We start from the raw sequence: 22,742 nt of genomic DNA, 5'->3' as shown, positions 1-22,742 counted from the left end.
TCTGCAATGACAAACTTAAATCCCCATAATTCTTTCAAAATCCACGTTATTTTCTCCAAATTAGCAAGAATTACAGAAAAAGGTACCCAAAACGAAGAAAAGGTTTCAAAGTTAGGGTTTACACTCTCATTCTTGAGCAAGCAGCGCCCTTACGCGGCAGAAAACACCGAAATCTCTCTAGTCCTTCTCATCGACGTTTTCTGTTAGGGGTGAGCTAAAGGACAAGGTTCATAAAACTTATGCTGTACATTCAAAACCCATGTCATTTTCACGAAACTTGACCAAATCTTAGAAAAAGGCTTACTAATTCCAGAAAAACAATAAAAAGTGGGGGTTCATGTGCTCGTTTTTGTGCTAGCAGCGCCCCCATGTGACATATCATTGTAAGTCCCCAAAATCTGGTCAGGAACCTATGCAGGGATGCCCTGACAAGGTGGGTTCATAAAACTTATGCTGTACATTCAAATCCATGTCATTTTCATGAAACTTGACCAAATTGTAGAAGAAGGCTTACTAATTCCAGAAAAACAATAAAAAAAAGGGGGTTCATGTGCTAGTTTTTGTGCTGGCAGCACCCCCATATGATAGAAATCATCCTAGGACCCCAAAATCTGGTCAGGAACCTATCATGGGTGCCCTGATCAGATGGGGTTCATGAATGTCATGCTGTACATTCAAAACCCATGTCATTTTTAGCAAACTTTATCAAGGCAATAATCGTAGCAGAAGGGTTACTTAATGCAGAACGATTGTAAAAATGGGGGGTTCGTGTGCTCGTTTTAGTGCTAGCAGAGCCTCCTTGCGACAGAAATCAATGTAAGACCCCCCAAATCTGGCCAGGAACCAATGCATAGATATACCGTGGTACAGTAGGATGCATGAATCTCATGTGGCTCACTCAAAACCCCATTTTCTTTTTTTTCTTTTTTCAAAAAACAAACAAAAAACGTGTCATTTTTGCAGTGATATGGTGAAAAAAATATCCAGAAAGGAAGGTCCATGTGCGTTTTTTGTTATTATTTCCCTTACACAGCCATAATGATATTATGTGGACGCAAGCAGAAAACTCCACATTGACATGCTTGTTTGTTTGTTTGTTTTACCCACTTGCTGTAACCATGTGCAGAAAGTGATGGAGGAAGAAGAATAAATATAAGGAAATGGGAGTTTTGGCATCAGTCTGACGGTCCTCCTTGAAAGGAAAAACAAATCTTAATATATTGTAGATTGCATGTGTTGGTTGTTGCAGTGGTTGGTCAAGTGCGTGTTGTAAACTATGGAGATGTACCTTGAGTACCCCCCCCCCCCCCCCCCCCCCCGAAACAAAAATAATTCTTTGATTCTCCTTTTGTTACACCAGATTTGGTAATCAAAAATTAATATCTGAATGGTGAAAGTGATAAATACTTGTTTGATAATACTTTTGTGACCTTGTATTTTGTAACCAGAAATATAAAAAAAAACACAATATTTTGTATTAGTAATGACAAGTTTAGATCTAATTTAGATTTTTAACTGAGATGCTCAGATTGTTTTAGTTGTTATACCTAAAGATAAAATGTGTGTCATAATTATGTTTGTTTTGTTGTTGTTGTTGTTGTTGTTTTTAACACCTAGTCTAGTAGACTAGTACAGTATTCATCGCATAATCGGGCATCTGATAATCGGGAACCTCGCTTAAATGACATACGTTTCCCAGAAACATTCCAATGCACGTTATTTTCACTGGATAATCGGGCGGGGACCTCTGATAAACGGGACAATTCTTCTTCAAGCGATCTTTGATTTTGTTGATATTTTACACAAAAAATCTACCAAAAACAACAATATTTCAAAGATTCCCTATCAGTTGTCGTTTACATCGAACTTACAAAGCAAGCTTCGGACTGGTGTGTTTTGACCTCCGTCCATCCAGTACACGTACATTTCAGCTCGCTGCCCGCCTTCGCTTTTCTGTACATGTGTATATATGGCGAGCTAGATCGCTACATATTGACAACACATGTACAGTGCAGTGATCGCGGCAAGTAAACAATCAAGCCGTGATGATTGAATGATTGAAGGACTTTTCATTGATGTTCCCACATCAGTTCTGGGTAACAATTTCCCATGGTTGTGGATATGTATTTATACGGAACGCCCTACGTGTCCCAAGAATTCTACGAATGTTTAAGAAAGTGCTAGAGAGGTGACAGAAGAAGAACCCGGTTGCGATTACTCTACATCATTGCGAGAATGCAGGTAGAGCTAGAGGGTCGCGCCGAGGGGTAGCGTGGTTGTGTATTCATGTACATGTACAGTACGTCGATATGCGTGTGTGTGTGTGTGTGCACTACATGTACATGTCGTATGCCGTTAGTGTATGGTGAGTGCTCATCGCGAAATCGGGCACCCCGCTTAAAGGGGCCGTGATTGCTACTCCCAACCTGTCCCGATTATGCGATGAATACTGTAGTTCCGGACTATAGGGCCTATAGGCCCTAGGTACCTTAGCACTCGACTTGACCATGTTGATGAACAGCTAATGAACTGCATGTCACAAAACAGACCTATGAATTGAAAATGGAAACAGCTCAGTTCCACTTCCAAGCTTCCCGACTCCGTCGATCAGTGTTGTGCTACCATGACCATACATATGCGGCTCGGAGCGCTGAACTTTGCGTAGTACGTACAGATTGTAACGTGTACAGTCGGCACGCGAGGCCGCCCAGCACGTCCGCAGTGGGGAGCTGTCGGATATCCATACGTACCACACTCTAGCTCGATCTACTAGCAGCTGCTCAGCTCAACTAGCTCAGCTCATCACTCGTGCGTGCGCTTCTACGCTCTGTTACATCACTGCCAACCTGCGCAGCTAGGATGCGCACAAATTCAACTGAGGAACGTCCTTAACTTGTATCTCTATGTCAATCTGTCTACTTCAGTTGCAAGAATTTAATACCGGCTCTGTTAGTCAAAAAAAAATTCTGTTATGCCAAAGTCAGTTTATTCTGATGTGTTGTCAAGATTCACTGATTGTATCACAGTCAGTATTGCTTATACCGAATGACAAGTGTAGTTATATCCCCGCCACACATAGTGTGAAGGGGGTATATAGGAATCACTGTGATGTTGGTCGGTCGGGCGGGCGGGCGGTCGGTCGGTCAGTCTGTTGCAAAATCTTGCGTCGCGAACTACAGTTTTGACGCAATTTAAATGAAACTTAGGGTAAATGATGATATTGAGGTATAGATGTGCAAGACATGTTTTTTGTGTTTGTCGGACAATGCGTTGCCATGGTAACCATAATTTTACCAAAACCTTGTGGATTGAATAACTTCCATAGTATTTAAGCAATCAATTTCAAAATTGGTATCTATGATGATCTATAGGTGTAGTTATGCAAGACACTCTGTGTTTGTACTTGACAAAGTGTTGCCATGGTAACCACATGTTTTCTTCGAAATCTTGTGGAATGAACAACTTCCACAGTTTTGAAGCAATTGAAATCAAATTTGGTAGGCATTATGGCCTTGAGGCATAGATGTGGAACACATAAGTTTTGTGTTTGTTGGACAAAGCATTGCCATGGTAACCATAATTTTACCAAAACCGTGTGGATTGAATAACTTCCACATCATTCAAGCAATTAAGGTCTATAATGATGATCAGGAGGTGTAGTTATGCAAGACACCAATGTGTTAATATAAGAAAAATGTGTTGCCATGGTAACCACTCATTTTTTTGTATCAAATTGAACCATTTAATCTATGAAGGTGCAATTTGGTGTGTATGATGTGTAGTTTTGCAAAATGTCCATTGTATTTGTATCGGACAGTGCGTTGCCATGGTAACCGCATGTTGTTGTTTTTTATCCTGTGGAGTGAACTTCTTCCACAGTTTTCAAGCAATTGAAACCAAATTTGGTGGGCATTATGGCCCTTAGGTATAGATGTGGAACACATGATTTTTGTGTTTGTCACACAAACCGTTGCCATGGTAACCACAATTTTACCAGAACCTTGCAGATCGAATAACTTTTTCATCATTCAAGCAATTAAAGTCAAATTTAGTATGTATCATGATCTAGAAGTGTAGTTTTGCAAGACACCAATGTGTTAGTTTAGGAAAATGTGTTGCCATGGTGACCACTCATTTTTGTATCAAAATAAACCATTCAAGCTATGAAGGTCAAATTTGGTGTGTATGATGGTCTGTATGTGTAGTGATGCTGGGGGGAAGCATGTTTCCATTTGCTGTAAGTTTTATACTCAGTGTCAACTCTGTAATTGTACAGTAAACTAAAATTATTCTGTTTCCAATTCGACAAATGCACAAACTTGATATTAACGTCATTGCCCTCATAACATCACATACTATAAAGCAACACCAGGGGCGGGGGTATTAATCACCTTCAGTGATAATTCTAGTTTTGACTAGTCATGTCCAGGTATGAAATACCAGGTTTGGTGTGATGGCTAGAATCATCCTCCCCCTAAAACATGGTCATCCTTTGCAGGTTGCCAGCTGTACTTTGGATGCAAGTGCTAAGATCTACGCAGGGCGAGTGGATGCCATCCATGCTGAAACCTACAAGATGCTTGGTGGTCTCGGACATGATAGGCAGAGCAAACGTGAGACAAATTTTTGTTGTTGTCTTTGTTGTTGTATGTCTTTGTTTTTCGAACATAAAGGTCTACTCTCTCATGGAAGGCAGATAACAATTGTAACGTTTTGCTGCCTATCTTTACTGAATAGTTACTGCATTAATATGCGTTATTAAATGGCACACTTCAGACCAGAAGAAATTGCACAAAATAACTAGTGCTCAAAGTTGAGAAATTTAATATGCTTTTCTACTTTCCCATTTCATGAGGTGTTTTGAGCAAAGAAAAGACGAAATGTCAATGATTACAAATAAATGGCAATGATATAATTTATACAAAATACAGTGATCCTTACTGACAATTATACCTGGGCATAAATTCAACAAATCTATTACAAACAGATTATCATGGGAAGCAAACTTGAGGTAATGAGGGACTTAGTCCATTTCCAAATAATCTTGGAATACTGCTATATGGTCCAATAAAGTTCCACTGGATAAGTGATTCAAAATTTTTGACTGCTGAAGATTGATGAGTTGCTTTCAGAATTCACAGTTAACAGGCCTCCAAATGTCAGTGTATAAATCTAAAATATCAATGCTGACATCCAAACATACAACATCCAAATAGCAGGCAGTGATAAGCCTCTCTCCAGCAAGATCCTGAAGAACTCTCATGGCTTAGGAACTCAGCCTATGTATAAATTGTCTCAAAAGTCTAGCCTTCTAGAAGATTCTACCCACAGCTAGTCTTTATAATCTCTTAACTAATTATGACTCATCATCTGACACACTTTGTTCACACATCAGCTTTTACCACGAAGACTTGACCTATACTTTGGCAAAATGTCAGCCTACACACACACACACACACACACATAAAATACAAACTATCAGCGGGGGATTTCCCCTCTGTGAATAGGCCTACTAGTACATGTACTTCTTGACTACTTTTGTAAACATCGAGACTTCTCGTGCGTTCTCCCCTAGTCGAGTATATTCTAGAATTCTAAATCATTGTGACATCACATGTTAATTCATAGACACTTTGATACATACTTTTAGAAAAATATTTTGACAAAAAGAATAGAATAAAATGTCTGTACACAATCTAAATGATGAAATTAACTGTATTATGGGCAATTATCACACATATGTTGATGTAAACTCTGCTACATTGTGCTGGAAGCATAGTCTTATCTGTGAAAGATGAGATTTAATTCATGATGAAAGTTAATTTTATGGGGGGTCCATTTGAAATGTGAAATATCACTCAAGGTTGCTTCTGTGCCGTATTTCCAATCTTTTAGTAATATTGTTGAAGATTAACGACATCAATGCACCAACTTTCTCCAGCAAAATTCTGTTACACAAACTCCAGCTGCTTATATGTGCTAGTACAGAAACAAGATCATACCCCACCTGTGTGGAAGGCTTGTACAACCATTCACTGAAAGTTAATATTCAGTTGAGAAAAGTCTCTATTTTTACCTTTCCTTGTGTTTTTTTTCCCTTTTTTTTTTTACCAGATTCAGAGGGAGATGGGCTTGATGGTTGTGATGATCCAGGGTCTCAGGACAAACAGAAGAAGAAGAGAGTGAGTCAATGGTCCCTGTTGGTACCATATTGTTCATTACTCTTAATTCTCCGAGCAATACGTCCCCTTCCCATCAGGTTTATTTTCTGTTTCATTGAAAGAAATCTGGTTGCAGATCGAAATAGGAAACTACCTGAGTTAGTATTGGGATATATTCCTTAGAGACAACCTGTGCACGTTCATATGATAAAATTTTGATTGTAGTCCCACTCTTTCTCAGTAACAGAATTTCTTATGTCATCCGTCGAACACATGAGAGTGCAAAAAACAAAAATAAAAATAAAAAATGGACAAACTGTAGAATGCATTCATGTATCAAGCTGTCTTGCACACAAGAAGCATCCTTTTCATGTGATTTTCAAAGAAAGATTTCTTTTTATCTTGTTTTATTTCTGCCGGTTTCCTCGAACCATACTAAGACTCCTAACTTGTATATTCCCTTTGTGTATATTTGCTTCCTACAGGTACGTCATTCCAACACATTGGAGACCAACCTAAAGAATATCAATGTGACAAAGCTGGATCTTGGTTTTGAGGTAGTTATGCTAAATTATGGTTTTTTTTTTACATTCAGTTTAAAACTATGACTGTACTGCCCTGCCAGTAGTAAAGTGTACTGTATTAACCCCTAAAGATGCCAATAATGCTTGCATCTCTGCATTTTTCCTCTATGATTTCAACCTCAAGCTGGGAGCAGGTGTAGGAATGATTTCTTTTGAAAGCATATACATTTAAATCTTTTTCTTAAAGTCCAAATTTATGGGATATTGTGTATTGAATGCAAAAATCGACTGGGACTTCAACATATCATATATGTATTCTTGGAAAGACGGAGGAAATATCTAAACTTCTTTTATTGGTTAATATTTTTTTAATAAGAGTCTCACTATCATTATTATTATTATATTCTTAAAGTGCTAAGAGCTTGGATTTTGATGGTCTGAAACCAAATAATATGTGTAAATCAAATTGTTATTGGCTGAGGCTCATTTTCCATTACAAAATAAATAACATTTATAGATATCGAAACTCAAACCCTGTGAGTGTGTGATGGACTTCTTGCTGTGAAATCAAATATTGCAGACTTTACAATTATCTGATGAACAAAAATGTTTCTTTTTGTTTCTTTTTAAAAGCCTGATCCACTGTTCCAGCGTACCTCTGCTGCATTTGATGAGGGTGGCTCCTTTGGACTCCTTCTCAACCACCTCCACTGCAGAGATGATGGTTGTGAGCTGCTCCTGGACTCCAACACCGTTCTCAGCACAGAGGGGGAAGCAGCAAAATCAGACATTGGAACACAGACGACTGTTGACATGAGTGACGTCAGAGGTGAAGACTTTTCAGGACTTACAACCAATGGCTGTTAAGGAAATGAGAATTGACCATAGGGAAAGTAGTACCATGGGTCTTTTTGCCTCTACTGATCCCTACAAGAGTACTGAGTATCTGATTCAGTTTAGTTTACTGTATACTGTATACTCCAAATATTTCGCGAGGTTTTTATTTTCGCGAATTTCACGAGTCAGGTGCTATTCGCGAAATTAAAGACACTCAAAAATATTGACTCTGATCACCTTATGAATGTGATATACGCATGTACACTTCCCCGTTCAGTACACGACTCCATGTTCGCGAGTTTAAAGGTGCATGGTCCGGGTGTTATAGTCAAATGCGTACGCGGGCGCAGGGGGCAAGTTTCCTATAGAGACCTATGCTATCGACTCCTCTTTAGCGCTTACGCTTTGGCCCACTTCCCTGAGTCCAAAGAAGTCCGATTCACTGTAGTCAGTGGTCCGATCACAGTTCGGCTCATGATTCAGCTGAGAGGAATGACAGCTTTAGCAAACTTCTTTTGTGAAGTCATAATAAGAAGCACATACGCACGCACCCTAGCATTACTACAGACTGCGCAATACGCAGAGAAGACAATGAAGGCAAAGTTACTTTATAGCAACACCTACGCACTTCACTCTTGATGACAGCTCAACTTCGGTAATCTTCGTATCAATGCTAACGGTGATCGGCAGTATCATCAACAGCTCCTTCTACACTACGGGGACTATGCACCTTTAACCACTCGCGAAATTGTCACGAATTCCCAATTCGTGAAAATTTAGACTCGCGAAATATATGGCGTATACAGTACCCTCTGGCTCTTTCTGTTGATTTGGTGTGCATCAGTAATAACTGTAGTTCAGTTAATTATATGTATTTTGCTAAAGTGGTTCCAGGGACAATCACAGCTCATCTTTGGATGTGATGAGGTCATAGACAAAAAGGTATTACAGAAATATAAAATAACTTATCCATATTGGAAATACATGTATAATCTTTGTATAAGTGTCACGCTGGAAATACTACTGTGAATGATGGGGATGATATTAATCAACTCTTTATATATCACCAGGACAACTGACTGTTTTCCGAAACCATAAAATCTTTACTTACCACATGTCGGGTATGCGAATGTTCTCATGAGTCTTGAAAGAGCAATAATTATACAAGAGAAGTGGCAGTAGTGATTGTTCTGACCGTTTCTTTGTGTTTGTTTTTGTGTAGAAATCTATGCAGGAGTGTCCCTTGACAATCTGCAAATATGTCCTGAGTTTGCCACTTTTGAGTTTACCAACTGGGATGATGACTGTGAGGTAAGACAGACAGAGCTTTAATAGCCAGAATATACCCAACTTTGCATGTATGATATGAGTTCAATATAGAAAACATAAAAAAGAACACAAATCTTCATGCATTCATATTTCCAAATCATAGATTTAGTTCACTGAAACTTAACATTATTCTGTGTTATAATCAGTTCAATCAAATCAGATTTTCTTTTTGAAAGAGATGATAAACCTGTGCAATCATTATAGCACTAATCCATTTTGACTGTGAAAGATAAGCTCACCAGTGACATAAGCAAAAATGGAAGCAAATTAGTCATGCAGAAAAAAGATATATTAAGTCAATTTAGTTCTTCTTGAAAAAATATAGAACAGATGAAATTTCTTGTCTTGACAGCAGAAGATGAGTCTACATTTGGCCAAACCATATCCCACGTAATACATGTAAACTTTTGACAGTCAATGTAAAAGGCACTCTTCAATTTCATTGTTTCCACTTCCAAGAATCTAAAGTGCATGGATTCTGTATGTCACCAGAGTCTCTAATATTGAGCAAATCTGAAGCTCTGAATGGATACTGGTTGAAAATAAATGCCATATTCTTAAACAAAAACAACCAAACAAACAAAAATCTCTGAGCCACTAGATCATCAAGGTCCATAGATAGTAGGGTTGGAGTTTAAACCATTCAGTAAATGGTTTAACAACATGATGATATTTGGGCATAGATCTCTTAATAGTGATAGCATAATTATCAAAACTTGTATGTTGAAGTGTTTATCATGCATTTGAACATTATTGTCATGCAGCTCAGTCAGCAAAGTTTGTCAATTTCAGACATTGAGCCACCACAATGTTAAACATTAATTGCCTTTAGAAGAGGAAAATAACAACTCAGCACCTTATTCTCTCCTCATCTAGGAAAGAGCGTCTTCCATGCTGACCAAGATGGCATCCAGCAGCGCCCAGGCATTTGATGTGGCAACCATCCCTGAACCCCTGGAGGAAGCGACTGATCACACAGGGATGGATGTCATGGGAGGAGCCAATCCCATTGAGGGAGGGTTCAGCGATGATGACGGTGACTGTGACGCACCAATGGACCAGCCCTCCATGTTCATCTCAGATAACTCTGCCACCACCACCACCAAAGTTGGAAGATCTGGTTGCAGGTATTCTTTTCAGTATCATCAATATCTATGTGCCCTGAAGTTTAGAAATTCTTAATCTAAGTGACAAGATGTTGCTTCAGTTTTGATACCTAATATATTTGTATATTACATGTATCTTGTCAGTTAATTACCATATTCAGAGAAAATAAAATTTGTTTGTTAATTAGACATGAACATCCATTTGAAACTTGCCAGAATGTGTGTGTACCTATGCAACTAGTAGAAACAAAGGATTCATAGAAATTTTAGCTAAATGAATCACTACAGTAAACCACAGATGGGAGCATGCCATTAGCTGACAACCAAACAATTTGTGATAATAATATTCATGATAAAATTATGCATTTGGCATGTGCTTCAAACTTCATTTTATATGCCATTTTGTTTCCATCAGATATTACAGAATACCAAAATGGACAAGTCACAGTCTCAGTAATATTACAATCAAGTCCTACGTCTGTATCTTGATTTGTCCTATGTCTGTATCATGATTTTTCCTTATGTCTGTATCATGCTATCATCTCATCCCAGTTCTGTATCAGTGAACACTGGAGGGAGTCTGTGTCTACAGCTCTCCCTCGCTCCTACAGAATACTCCTACTTCAACATGGACATTCTCAACACGTGGGCTGGGCCACAGCACTGGAAGCTTAAACCAAAGTCCAAAGGTATCAGAATGTTGAAAGCTTTTGCATTTTCTGTGTTTCTTGTGTAATAGTGCCCCTAGCAGATGTGTTGCCTTCTTGCAAACCTAAATGGAAAGTCCCAGTGACATTCTGAAGTTTCTCTATGGCTGTATGTTTGGAAATGTCTGTACACTCTACTACAGGTTGAGGTTTTTCTCATGCAACCAGATGTAAGAACAAACGGACATTAAATACAGCAGTGACAATTTTGTTGCTACCTACCCAAAAACACCCAAACTTTCACTTGTAATGTTATCTCACCTCATTTGGGTACTGTAATAAGTCGAGTAAAATCAGACAAATAGAATGATCCAAGTTTTATCAAAATCAGGCATGAAAATGAACATTTATGTGTGTTTTTTGTAAAATGATTTTTCATGCTTGTATGGAACAGAAGAGTTGCATCTTAAAGGTAGGGGATACCTTTTACAGACCTCCCAAAATGCAGCAAAACATTAAATATGAACCTCAGGGGACTTGTTTAGGCCACTGCTGAGAAATTTTGAAGTCAACAGTTATCTACAATTTGAATAATGCACAAAACTCAACTACTCAGTAGTTCTGTGTGTCAGCCACACTTAAGCTTTTTTGTTGCAGTCTTCTGTATTTTTTATCTATAAACACAAATCTAAAAGTATAAGAGCTGATGTAATAACATATAGAGTGTGTGGCAAGAATGTATATAGAAATGTTTGTAAGTTTTGATGAACTTTCTTCACAAAATATACATGATGGACACACATGCAGTGCATGGGTCTGCAAAGGTAGCCTAGTAATGTACTGGAATTTACGGTGAGCCCCGAAAAAAATTCAATTCAAAATCTAACGGTCAATAAAAATGTACTAAATGTTACCTTCCACTTTCAATACTTTATGGGAGTTTCTAAAATGATACTCTCTTCAACATACCACTGTATTTATACAACTCTTCATTTGAGGCATGCAAATGGGATTCCCTACCTGTAAAGCTGTTTCTAAGTAGCATCATCTCTTTCCTGCATTATATCCTTTGATTGATAGATCAAGCAGCAGATGAAGGCCCCAAGAAGGCAAAGTCTAAGAAACCTCTCTTCAGGATAAACTACGATGAGCAAATCAACTTTGAGGACTCTTTCAGTGAATCCAAAGTAAGTGACAGCTTTTGGACGAGAGCACTTTGGTGTCTGATCCTGATGAAATTAACAATGAATAATTTCCAATTCACTCCTCACTCAATGCAAATGTTAAGCTGTAATTATCCTGATACACAACATATGAAATGTCTTCCAGTTGAACAGGAAATACATGTTTACCAAAAAAAAAAAAAAAAAGCAACCAAGGCAATTTGCTATTCGATACAATCTCAACTCAATGATTAGACTGTTGTGTGCATGATATGCAGTATTCTGTTTACTTCGTCTGATTTTAAGAGACACGGGGGGGGGGGGGGGGGGGGGGGAATCAAATATAAAATACCATTTTTGGGGGGGGGGGTTAAAGATGATGGTATTATGGTAGTATTATTATTATGTCAACACTGTTGCTTTGTCATCAGTGTTGTACAATTTCTTGCCTCAAAATCTTGCTCCACCTTCTTCATATTTGTTCCTTCAGGCTGCCACCACCCTCTCCCAGGCAACCCTCAACAAGTACAAGAAAAGCGAGTTGACATTGCCTGACCACGACAATGACTACAAGCCGGCCAGCCTCTTCCAGATGTTCTTGAGGCCAAAGTTTATGGTAACAGTTTCAGAAAGATATGGTCCCAGATATTGATTTTGGACAAAACTAAGAAAACCAAATGAAACATGTCAGCAAGAACTTTTAATACCAGAGGATCAGTACTAGATTATTTTTAGCTGCACAGCAAATGTTAGAAGAGATGTTAATATGAGCCCTGTTTAAAAACCAAGTTTGGTGTCCAGGTCGTATGACTCTGATATCTCTTCACTGCCACATTAAGATAGCAGGTTCCAAAAATGTCTTTTGATTTCGTAAATTTTCTCAAGTTTGCTCAAAATATGTCAATGATATCAAATTATTGCACATCCTTCAGTACATGATGCATCATTTCCTCCATCAGATTCTAGAGAAACTTGCACTCCAGTCACTTGTTTATAAAATAGATGAAAGAGCTGAGCAATGACCTAAAAAGATTAACAAATGGCTACCACTTATAATTCAGTAGCTGACTATGTGTCTTAGAATTTACTGCAAAAACACTACATAATATTATTATTTAACAAAATGGCAAAAAACAATGACCATTGTCTGAGGATTAAGTAAAAGAAATTTTGATTTCTTCGTCAAGATTCTCTGAATTTTTTGGTGATGTCACAAAGAGTGATGAAAGAGCTGAAATGGAAAATAAAGCATTGAGACAAGATGTTTAATATGTATGGCATTACACGTATCTCATGCGATGCAGGTCAAACGTCAAATGAACAGCGAGGGTAATGATTCAATTGATGACGGGATTGATGGCTACGACTACAACAATGAGAATGACTGTGCCAACTTCTGTCCCGCTGCTGGGGTTTGTGCTTTCCCTTGTTCATCCCAACCATCCTTTGTGAGAGCTTGTTAGAAGATATTATGTGGTGCTACAGCACAGTCCCATGCCATGTAAAAGTTGGCTTTGATAACTGCCGAAAAATCAGATTTACACAATGATACAAGTGTAATCAAAATCAGGCTTAAAATAAGAAACTTATGGAATGTTAGTGTTTCACACATTTTTCACAGATAATAATGTTATTTGTTGCTACCACATATATATATGCAAATCGGCTGAGGTGATAATGCAATCTACTCACAGCTGTCCCATTATTAGTTTGTGCACAAAATCTTAAATATCATATTTGGTCAATACTTTAGCTATGAGAACCCTAGCCTCCCTAAGATTCACTAAGTTGCTAAGTTATTGCACCACAAAATTTGATGTGCATACAAGCTTTTCTCTGATTTCATGTCAAAAAATGGAAATTCAATTAAGATTTTATTCTTGGTCAGTGGGAGACTTGTGGTGCCACAGCATCATTATATGTACCTCATTTGGTTTTATGGTTGCTACTGAATACTGCCATTTTATGAAAACATGTGAAACTCCATTCCATTTGTTTGATTTCACTCTATCTATTTAAAAGCCAACTTGAGCAGTCATCCTGCAACAATCCTTATTTTATTGTACGCGTATACCACACTTTTTAATGAATATTCATGAGATAAATGTTGGTACCAATTGTGTATTTCATGGAGCGATTTAACAAGTTATTCCTTGTGAAATGTGCAAAGATCTTATCATAAAGAATCTTAGTTTACTACCATTTAGCAGAATCTAATTTCATCCCTTGAAACTTTGGAAATTCAAGGTGATTTTTGCACGTCATTTTGTCAATCATTTGATGTTTTCTTGGCGCCAAAATCCACGTTTAGCAGAGTGCTGAAGCAACAGTACATTCCAATTTTTCCCAATTTATCAAGTGCCGATCCTTTCCTGTGGTGTTTCATGGCTTTGAGTTTTATTTGAACATTTCATTGTGTGCATTTTTGTTTGTGTTTTATTACTTGACATGAGCATGATTATAACGTGACATCTGCAATCAGAAACAGATCACTTGAATGAATAGGAAAGTAAGAAATCACATTAACTGATTCATCACGCAGGGTGGTGATGATGATGATGACTATAGCAGCCAGGCACCAGGTAGCGTGACTTACGACTTTGCTGGCAATGGAGGTATCGACCTCAGCCAGACCTCTGCTGGTAGTCACAGTGGATTCCTCAACAACAGCATCCTGGATGCCACACTCCTTACTGGTGACAAGTTGGTGACCCAGCCCCACAAGGTTTGTTTGAATAATTACTGTAAAGGTGGACATTTTTTAGTATTTCACGCAACCAGAAACTAGCGCGAAAATAAAAGCACACAAATATTTTTGCTTGACATACCTTCCAATAGTTAATGCCTTGATTCCGCACAATTGTTGATGGTCGTTTCAATAGAGAAGCTCTCTATAGTACCACCGATGTCAAACCATTGAAAAATCGACGGGAGACTCGGGCCTTGACAATCATCTTTAAATTGCTCCATAACCTCGCCCCCGATTCACTGTCTTCCAGGATTCAGTTTAGATCTCAGTCTTATTACAATCTCCACAACGACAACACCACTGTTCTCCCAAAACCATGAACCATTTTTTTAAGAAAAAGCGCATTATATTCAGCTTCTAAGCTCTTTAACAATCTCCTATAAGTCTTAGGACAATCGATAATATCAAATTATTTATAAGAGAAATAAAGAAAAGATTTGTATGATTGTAACAATTTATATTCAACTTATATCCCAGTGTTAATTTTGTATAATCAAATATTTGCTCACAGAACAGGTCTGTCAATTCATTTGACCCCTCCCCCCTCGTCAAAAGCTCGTCTGTCATTTTCAAACGTCTAAATCTGTTGATTGTCAGTTTTTCAAGCATTTGTGTATTTCTGTATAATTCTTTTCCTCAATTCTCATTTTGATTTCTTGTTTTCATTGTATACACTTTTTTATGTTACACTTTGCATACTTTGTGACTTTTTCTTCTTTTTTTTTTTGCCGTTCGTTTGTAATGATTATGGCTTTTATTTATATTCTCTCCGTTGTATGATTTCTATGTTTTGTTATCATTTCACAGCCTTGCTGAAAAACAGCTTTTAGCAGATAGCAAGCTTTTTACCGTGGTTAGATAAATAAACTCAACTCATCAATTAAAAGCAATCAAAATTCGCATTTCCTGGCTGAGCGCGAAAAAAATTATTCATGCAAAAATATTCACTTTTACAGTACACATGGTAGCCATTGTCAGCCAGTGTGTTTAGTATGGATGGATTGCACATGGATGTATGAGCTCAAAATAGACAGAACAAAATAAGAACTTATCAAAGCCATTGTAGAAGCTGCTCCTGATCGAGGTCACTGATATTGAATCACTCTGATGATATATCATTATGTTAGGTTTCTTTTCAACAACAAGTCCAGACTAATGAAGGGAGGACCTCATGTGAGGATTCATCTAATCCTTTGTAACAAAGATTCAGTTTAGAAATGCAGCCTTGGACATGAAGAAGGACTGTTTTGTAAAACTGTGCTTCACTGATTGACTCTGTCATGCAGATTATCTAGCTGCACTGAGAGACTTCTGCATGTTTGTAGTTGGGTCACACTTTTGCTGTAACAAAGACTTTAGTCTTGCCTTCATTTTTAAAATCACCAGCCTCCCTTATCTTCTCCCGAATTCTAATTAGCTGTTTACATGTTCATACACTTAGCCAACTGCTACACTGTCGTATTGGCATTCCATTAAATTCACCCCCCTCCCCACAAAAAAAAAAAAAAAAGGTGACTTAGCCGAGATGAAAATAGAGCAAGTGATTGAATGGAAATCAAGACAAGTACATTATCCCTATTTAATGCAAGTTTTAGGACATCTATGCCATCTGGCAAATAGCACATCAACATTCCTGTCCACTGGTAAAGAAAGCATGGCAGGGGATGTCCAAAGTTGTGATGACTATTCCCTTGCTTCTCATTGTGCCATAATATTTCATTCTTTTTCTCTGCGAACTGCTGGCAGGTTAACAAGATTGACATTCAGTACGCCCGGACGGCCAAGAGGATGGACGTCAAGAAGCTCAAGACACACATGTGGAACTTCCTTGCCACCCATCATGATGAGGATGACAAGGTCAGTGGCCAATGGAATCTTTATTGTTTGTTAGGAGTATGGTGCATGAACAATAGGGGGTTGCTGGTGCATGTGCTTGTGTGTCAAATTTTTAGATAATCATTCCTCTCCACACATAGACAAGGGCGTAACTTTGTTCTGGAGTTTAGGGCAATTACCTCCTGGACAATTACCTCAGACCCTTCCCCTGACCCTAACCTTAATCCCAATCCTGAACATACTCCTAACCCTAACCCAAACTCAAACCATAGACCTAACCCTATAAAACCCTAATCTTTACTTTAACCTTATCACTAATCAGTAATTAGCCGGAGGTAATTGCCCTTCTGAGGATGCTGGATGCAGGGAAGGTATTCTTAACCCGGTGTCAACATTCGTGTCCAGCTCTAATCAGGAATGCTACAATATGATGGAAGATTGGGAAGGTGCTAATGATTTGTGTTGGTTGGAAGCATTACCAGTGGACATTAGTGTTGTTCTGGAGATGGACTATGCACTGCATTGGGATATTAGCATTATCTAGGTAATGCAGGCATCAGTAAGGAGCAGCATATGTGTTTTTAGGAAGGTAGAGGGCATATGAAATATGTATCTTGTGTCTAATGTTAGCATGGTGAAGACGATTCCCGAGTATACTCAGGCAGATGTCTATGGGAAATGCATGTTGTAGCAAAATCAGCCCGTCCTTAACAGGCTAAGAAGCGATGTTCATTGCTGAGCCATGATGCCATGAGTGCAATTGGAAAAAGGAGGATGCTGATATATATGGAGGGATGTACTAACCTATGATAAAAGCATCATTTTTCACATTGCACGCAAGAGAGAATTCAATGTTTGTTTTAAGAATACAAAAAGGTATATACTAAAGGTAAGTGCATGAATGTATTTTGTGTATAATGATATGAAAGTTTCTCCTCTGATGATGATGCCATGAGATATGAAATGGAGAGGGAAGGGGTTCCTGATGTACGGTGTATGTCAAAGGAGAGCATGAGTTGCTTGCCTATCCTTTTGTCAAAGGTGTTGATGACCAGGGATACATTTCAATGTGATTTGATTAGTCTCATCTGCATTGGGCTTGATTCCTGTGTTTGTTTTATAGCATGTTGGGAAGTTGTAGGGTGCATAAGATTCTTTGCTTTCCTTTCTATATCGCAATGCAGGAGAATATCAGCCATGCAGCTGAGAAATCAGATGGTGTGGCCGGTAGTCAGTCATTTTGTGACATGTACTCCATCCTGCCTGAGAGACTCAGTAAGACCATGTCCAAGAATCTCAGCGTGCCCATCGCTTTTGTCTGCCTGCTTCATCTCTGCAATGAAAAGGTGAGTGTACGATAGGATTGGTGACTTTGAGGCAGCAAAGGGTCTGAAAAGTAATGCTGTGATTTTTTTTTATGGATATTGTGTTGAAGTTACAATGAAAATAATGGTGCTAATGATGATGATGATGATTGTGGTAAATGATGATGAAGATGATGTGAATGATATTGATTAACCAGGCGATCATTAGTTATAATGATGACAATGTTGGTAGGATGAGAATGATTATATCAGTTGATAACATGTGCGTACCTGTAAAATGGCGACTGACTGGAATGCTTCCATGAGGGAGTGGAAAGTGAGCACTGTCAGTGCTGGCTGGAAATAATGTATCCAGTGACTGGGGTAATAATAGTATGTAAAGAGCATTGAAACTCTTAAAAAGTCTGAAATGCGCAATATAAAGACTGACTACGATGATTATTATCACTATTGTACTGGAGATGCTGCTGATGATATATACAATGATGCCAATTCGATAATGATGGGGGGAGAATGAAGAAGATGATAATGACAATGAAGATGATGACGATAATGTGATGATGATGGTGATGCAATGATGGTAGCAATTGGTGTCGACAAAACCAAGGTTGTCCTTGTGATTACATGGTGATAATTCTAACTTACTGGTATTTGATAAGAATGAACTCAGTTTAAAAGTAGCACTCATCAGAAAGGCAATTGCTAGTCAAAGTAGCCCATGAGATGATGTACTTTGAGGCATGGTAGGTGACATGACTTCAAATTTGACCAAAGAATTATTATGAAAACACATTAGCAACTTTTTTTTATACAAGTCACAGGAGGGTCTTCTGAAAAGTGGGCTGCCCATCTTCCCTTTTCATTGTACATTGTGTATGACTAGATTTGGATGCGTTGTGATATATTGCAATTCCCTTTCTTTTTCTCTCTATGGTTGCATTCAGAGTCTGCGGGTGAGCAATAGTGACCATCTGGATGACCTTATCATCAGTCAAGACTGAGGGCTCATCTGCGACTGTGTCTAAACACTTTGTGTGTGTATATATGTATGATACAAAGCACTGGTATATTGTCTCTTTGTAAAGTGCAGTGTGTTTTACACACTTCTGTAATTATTACCTTATTTTAATTGGATGAAGGTACGGCATTCTCTCCCCTATTAAGCTCATTACATAGGTTAGAACACGTGGTGTTGTATGTTGTTGAATGTCACTTGTGCTTTTATTTTTTACAGTAAGGCTAAGATGCTCCCGAGTACAGGCCATTTGGTCTTTTATTGCTGTCGTCACAATCTCTGGAGGTATAAATACAGATAGCTCATAAGTGATCCTGAGACATTGAGGTTCTGTCATATCTGGACATGTAAAACATCATCTCAGATTTGTGGAAAAATTTTAACCATAACTGCAAAAATATTCTCAGTGGATGACAGGTTTGTGTCCCGCAGTTCCTTTTTTCTGACATGCTTGTTAAATTATAGATCACCAATTGCGTTCATACAAATTTCATTTGTAGAGGTAGACAAACTCACACCTCAATTTTCACCGTTCTCGGTGATCAAGTGTAAGTATAAGTATATTGAGGTTTTATGCACAGCAAGATGTTGGGTCTTCTAGCTGCCATCATCAAGATCTTTCATATGGCAGCCAAGGTTGCAAATGCAGTGCAAGGGCACATGCAGCGGAGATGCTACCTAAGGTATGGTGTTTTGTTTTGTTTTTTTTAATGTATATAAGCTGAAACATTGATGAGATTTATTCAGGATTTGTGCTCTCAACCTTCATATTTTAAGGTTCAAAATATTTTGCAGGCAAAGAAGTCATGCACGCTGACAATTACCGGTAACGAAACACAATGTCTACCTTATTCAAGGGAACGCAGTGTTGAGACTGACATTTAGACTCAAGTATTTCTAGTTTTGCTTTGTTTTCTTCTTCTGAGCCATTTTGTTGTTATGTGATCGCTTGTTGCAAAGTACAGTTAAACTCGCATAAGTCGATCTTCTCGGGACTGAGCAAAACACATCGACTTAGGCGATTTTCGACTTGTGCGTAAGTCGAAAAAAATCGACTTACAGTTTCACCACAGGTACATACATGTATGTTTAATGTACATGTATGTTGTCTACTCTGGAGCCGAGAGCTGGAACGGTGTGCCGCAGCACGGGTCACCCAGCAGGGCCGCGGCTAACTTTGCATGTACAGTGCATTAGTATTGGCACAGGTCCGATTACTTTACACCCTTGTTAAACCTTGGGGAAGTGAATATGAACGATATTTGAGCAGTGATTGATTCCAGTTTACCATACCGTGGCTTGAAATGCGTGTAGAGGTGCAATTCTGATTTACCCGTGCCCGTAACTTTCCCCCTACTTTCCGCTTTGAAAACTCAGCAGCTTCATCCATTATACCACTCCACTGCACAGCGCTGCAAATGCCAAGCTACATGTACACTGCAAGCTCAATACTGTACATGTAAATGAACGCATGTGTACTGTACGAACGCTGTACGAACGTAGCGCGACAGCTGAGAGGGCTGTACCAGCGGACCTCCAAATACGAAGAGAGTTAAACGATCCCATGCGATCGCTTTGAATTTTGATTTTAGATCATTTTTTTTTTTGTCACCTCAAACTCATCTGACAAACAAAATAATGATGAGTAATAAATAATGAATAATAAATGACAGTGTTTATTAGACAATAAAATCTTATTCGACTTAGGCACAGTGAATTCAATGGTTTTTCCGTGAAAGTGTTCTTGGAATTTCATCGACTTAGGCGAGTATTCGACTTACAAAATTCGACTTGTGAGTGAATTAATACACGTACGTCAATGGGGAAAAATCGGGACTTTTTAAAATCATCGACTTACGCGATTATTCGACATATGCGATGTCGACTTAGGCGAGTTTAACTGTAGTACCAAGAATCTTATTGTGTATATATTATACAGGCATATTTGTTATTATTCAAGAGGATATGTATCCAGCTTGCACAATTGTACAGAATATTGTGCTGTAGTTTTCTAGACTTCTGTGACCCATTACATTATCTGTCCTAATGTAGATTGATTTCTCACATTGATTTTGGCCTTTATAACTGCTGCTTTCATAGTTTTGTAGTTTTCACTGCCAATGCGCAAGAATGGGACCCATGATTTCTGATTTTCAGTTCAGCAAAATAATGCACATTTGTCTGTATGCTCCAGCCTGCTAAAAATTTAGAATTCTTGACTGAACCTCATTTTATATTAGAAGCCATGATTCAATCATGAAATGAAGAAAACATGCCAAAACTTTGCAATGTTTGACTTTCATTTTTTAGGAGTATTATTATTATCATTATCTTTTTATGATAGAACACAGCAATGAACTTTTTATGTGATGTTTCATATAGCAGCATTCAGATTTTATGATGTAAGCTCTCATGCTCTCTCTCTCTCTCTTTTTTAACTTGCAGAGGTGTAGTAATTATTGTGAACAATTTGTGTAATTAGACATATGTAATGCATTGCTTGAAGTTTGTGAAAATTAATAAAGACTGTATAGCACAGATTATGATCTGTTCTGCTCTTTATTTCTATTTTTATCATCCGGCTCAAAACCCACAAAAAGTAGGCCAAAGCAAATTTCCACTTTTCTACATAGTTTAAAAAGAGCAAGAGCTAAGCTTTTAAATAATATATAACTTGTTAAGATCAGACCATCCTAACCCATTCAAAAAGTGATTGAAACAAGAGAGAGTTAGGAAGGAAGTGCAATTTGATAGAAAAGGCAGAAAAGAGGATTTAAAGATTAGGGTCATTCCATTGTTATGTGCAGAAGTATCAATAAAAAAAATGTGGTCCAGAAAAAAACCCCAAAACAATAACACTGATATCTTGACTTCAGCATTGTTCTATGCCATCATATTTTGACAGCAGGTAGAATTAACAAAGATAACTCTCTTAACCCGTCAAGGACGGACTGATTTTGCTATAACACGCATTTTCCATAGACACCTCCCCGAGTATTCTCTGGACTCGTCTTGAATGGGTTAATAGGTAAGACAAAGTGTAACAAGAGACCCGCGGGTCTAGCGCTCACCTGAGTATCGCAAGTTCACCTTTCATGCAGTCACTAATCTAAATTATTCACAGCTCTACCAAAATTTGACCAGGCATTCTCAAGTAGAAGATGAAAATGTACAATAAGGGCCCAAATTTTTTAAGATTCCTTAATTTGGGGGGAGTGGGGCCCCTAGGGATGCTACTTGCCAAGTTTGACGAAAATCCATCATGAGGTTTTCAGGAAGAAGATGAAAATATACATTTCAGGCCCCCATTTGGACCTTCCCAACCACCCCCCCCCACCCCTGCCCCCAAGAGGGGCACCCCTGGATCTCCTTTGAACAAACTTGAAACTAGTCATTAATGTACTCACTCATAGTATTATCTTAGCTCTATAACTTCTGATTCTAGAGAAGATTTTTAAAGATTCGTTCATTTTGGGGGTGTGGGCCCCCCCCCCCTCTTGGGGCCCCCTGGGTGGGGAATGGTGCCCATTTTAACAAAATTGAGATCCTAACCCCTTAGGGATGCTACCTGCCAAGTTTGGTGAAAATGGGTCATGGGGTTCTCAAGAAGAAGATAAAAATGTACAATTTAGGCCCCATTAGGACCCCTCCTCACCCCCCTCCCCTGGGTCCCAAGGGGGGCACCCCTGATTCTGCCATGAACAAACTTGAAACTACAGTCATTAGTGTACTAACTCATAGTATTAACTTAGCTCTATCACTTCTGGTTCTAGAGAAGAAGATTTTTACAGATTCCTTAATTTAGAGGGGGGTTTGGGCCCCCTGGGGGCCCCCTGGGTGGGGCATGGTGCCCATTTTAAGAAATTGAGTTCCTAACCCCCTAGGGATCCTACCTGCCAAGTTTGGTGAAAATGGGTCATGGGGTTCTTAAGAAGAAGATGAAAATGTACAATTTAGGCCCCATTAGAACCCCTCCCCACCCCCCTCCCCTGGGTCCCAAGGGGGCACCCCTGATTCTGCCATGAACAAACTTGAAACTACAGTCATCAA

At 38.6% G+C, this 22,742-nt stretch overlaps 1 protein-coding gene across 3 annotated transcripts in view; it reads left to right on the top strand.

The window, feature by feature from the left end:
- LOC140242061 (condensin complex subunit 2-like) overlaps positions 1-21,548 on the top strand; it is a 30,912-nt gene extending 9,364 nt beyond the window's left edge. For all 3 annotated transcript variants that reach the window (XM_072321820.1, XM_072321819.1, XM_072321821.1), the window contains 14 exons: positions 4,499-4,613; positions 6,115-6,182; positions 6,647-6,718; positions 7,319-7,514; positions 8,745-8,833; positions 9,728-9,978; positions 10,510-10,646; positions 11,685-11,791; positions 12,258-12,383; positions 13,072-13,179; positions 14,310-14,492; positions 16,263-16,373; positions 17,537-17,698; positions 18,622-21,548. In XM_072321820.1, coding sequence (XP_072177921.1) covers positions 4,499-4,613; positions 6,115-6,182; positions 6,647-6,718; positions 7,319-7,514; positions 8,745-8,833; positions 9,728-9,978; positions 10,510-10,646; positions 11,685-11,791; positions 12,258-12,383; positions 13,072-13,179; positions 14,310-14,492; positions 16,263-16,373; positions 17,537-17,698; positions 18,622-18,678 — 1,782 coding nt within the window. In that variant the 3' untranslated portion in view covers positions 18,679-21,548. The remainder of the gene's footprint in view (positions 1-4,498; positions 4,614-6,114; positions 6,183-6,646; positions 6,719-7,318; positions 7,515-8,744; positions 8,834-9,727; positions 9,979-10,509; positions 10,647-11,684; positions 11,792-12,257; positions 12,384-13,071; positions 13,180-14,309; positions 14,493-16,262; positions 16,374-17,536; positions 17,699-18,621) is intronic.
- Positions 21,549-22,742: the final 1,194 nt, after the last annotated feature.

The sequence above is a fragment of the Diadema setosum genome, chromosome 18 (assembly GCF_964275005.1).
Source record: "Diadema setosum chromosome 18, eeDiaSeto1, whole genome shotgun sequence".
NCBI classification, from domain to species: Eukaryota; Metazoa; Echinodermata; class Echinoidea; order Diadematoida; family Diadematidae; genus Diadema; species Diadema setosum.
Note: the sequence above shows the minus strand (reverse complement) of the source record. Positions and strands in the feature narration are given on the sequence as shown.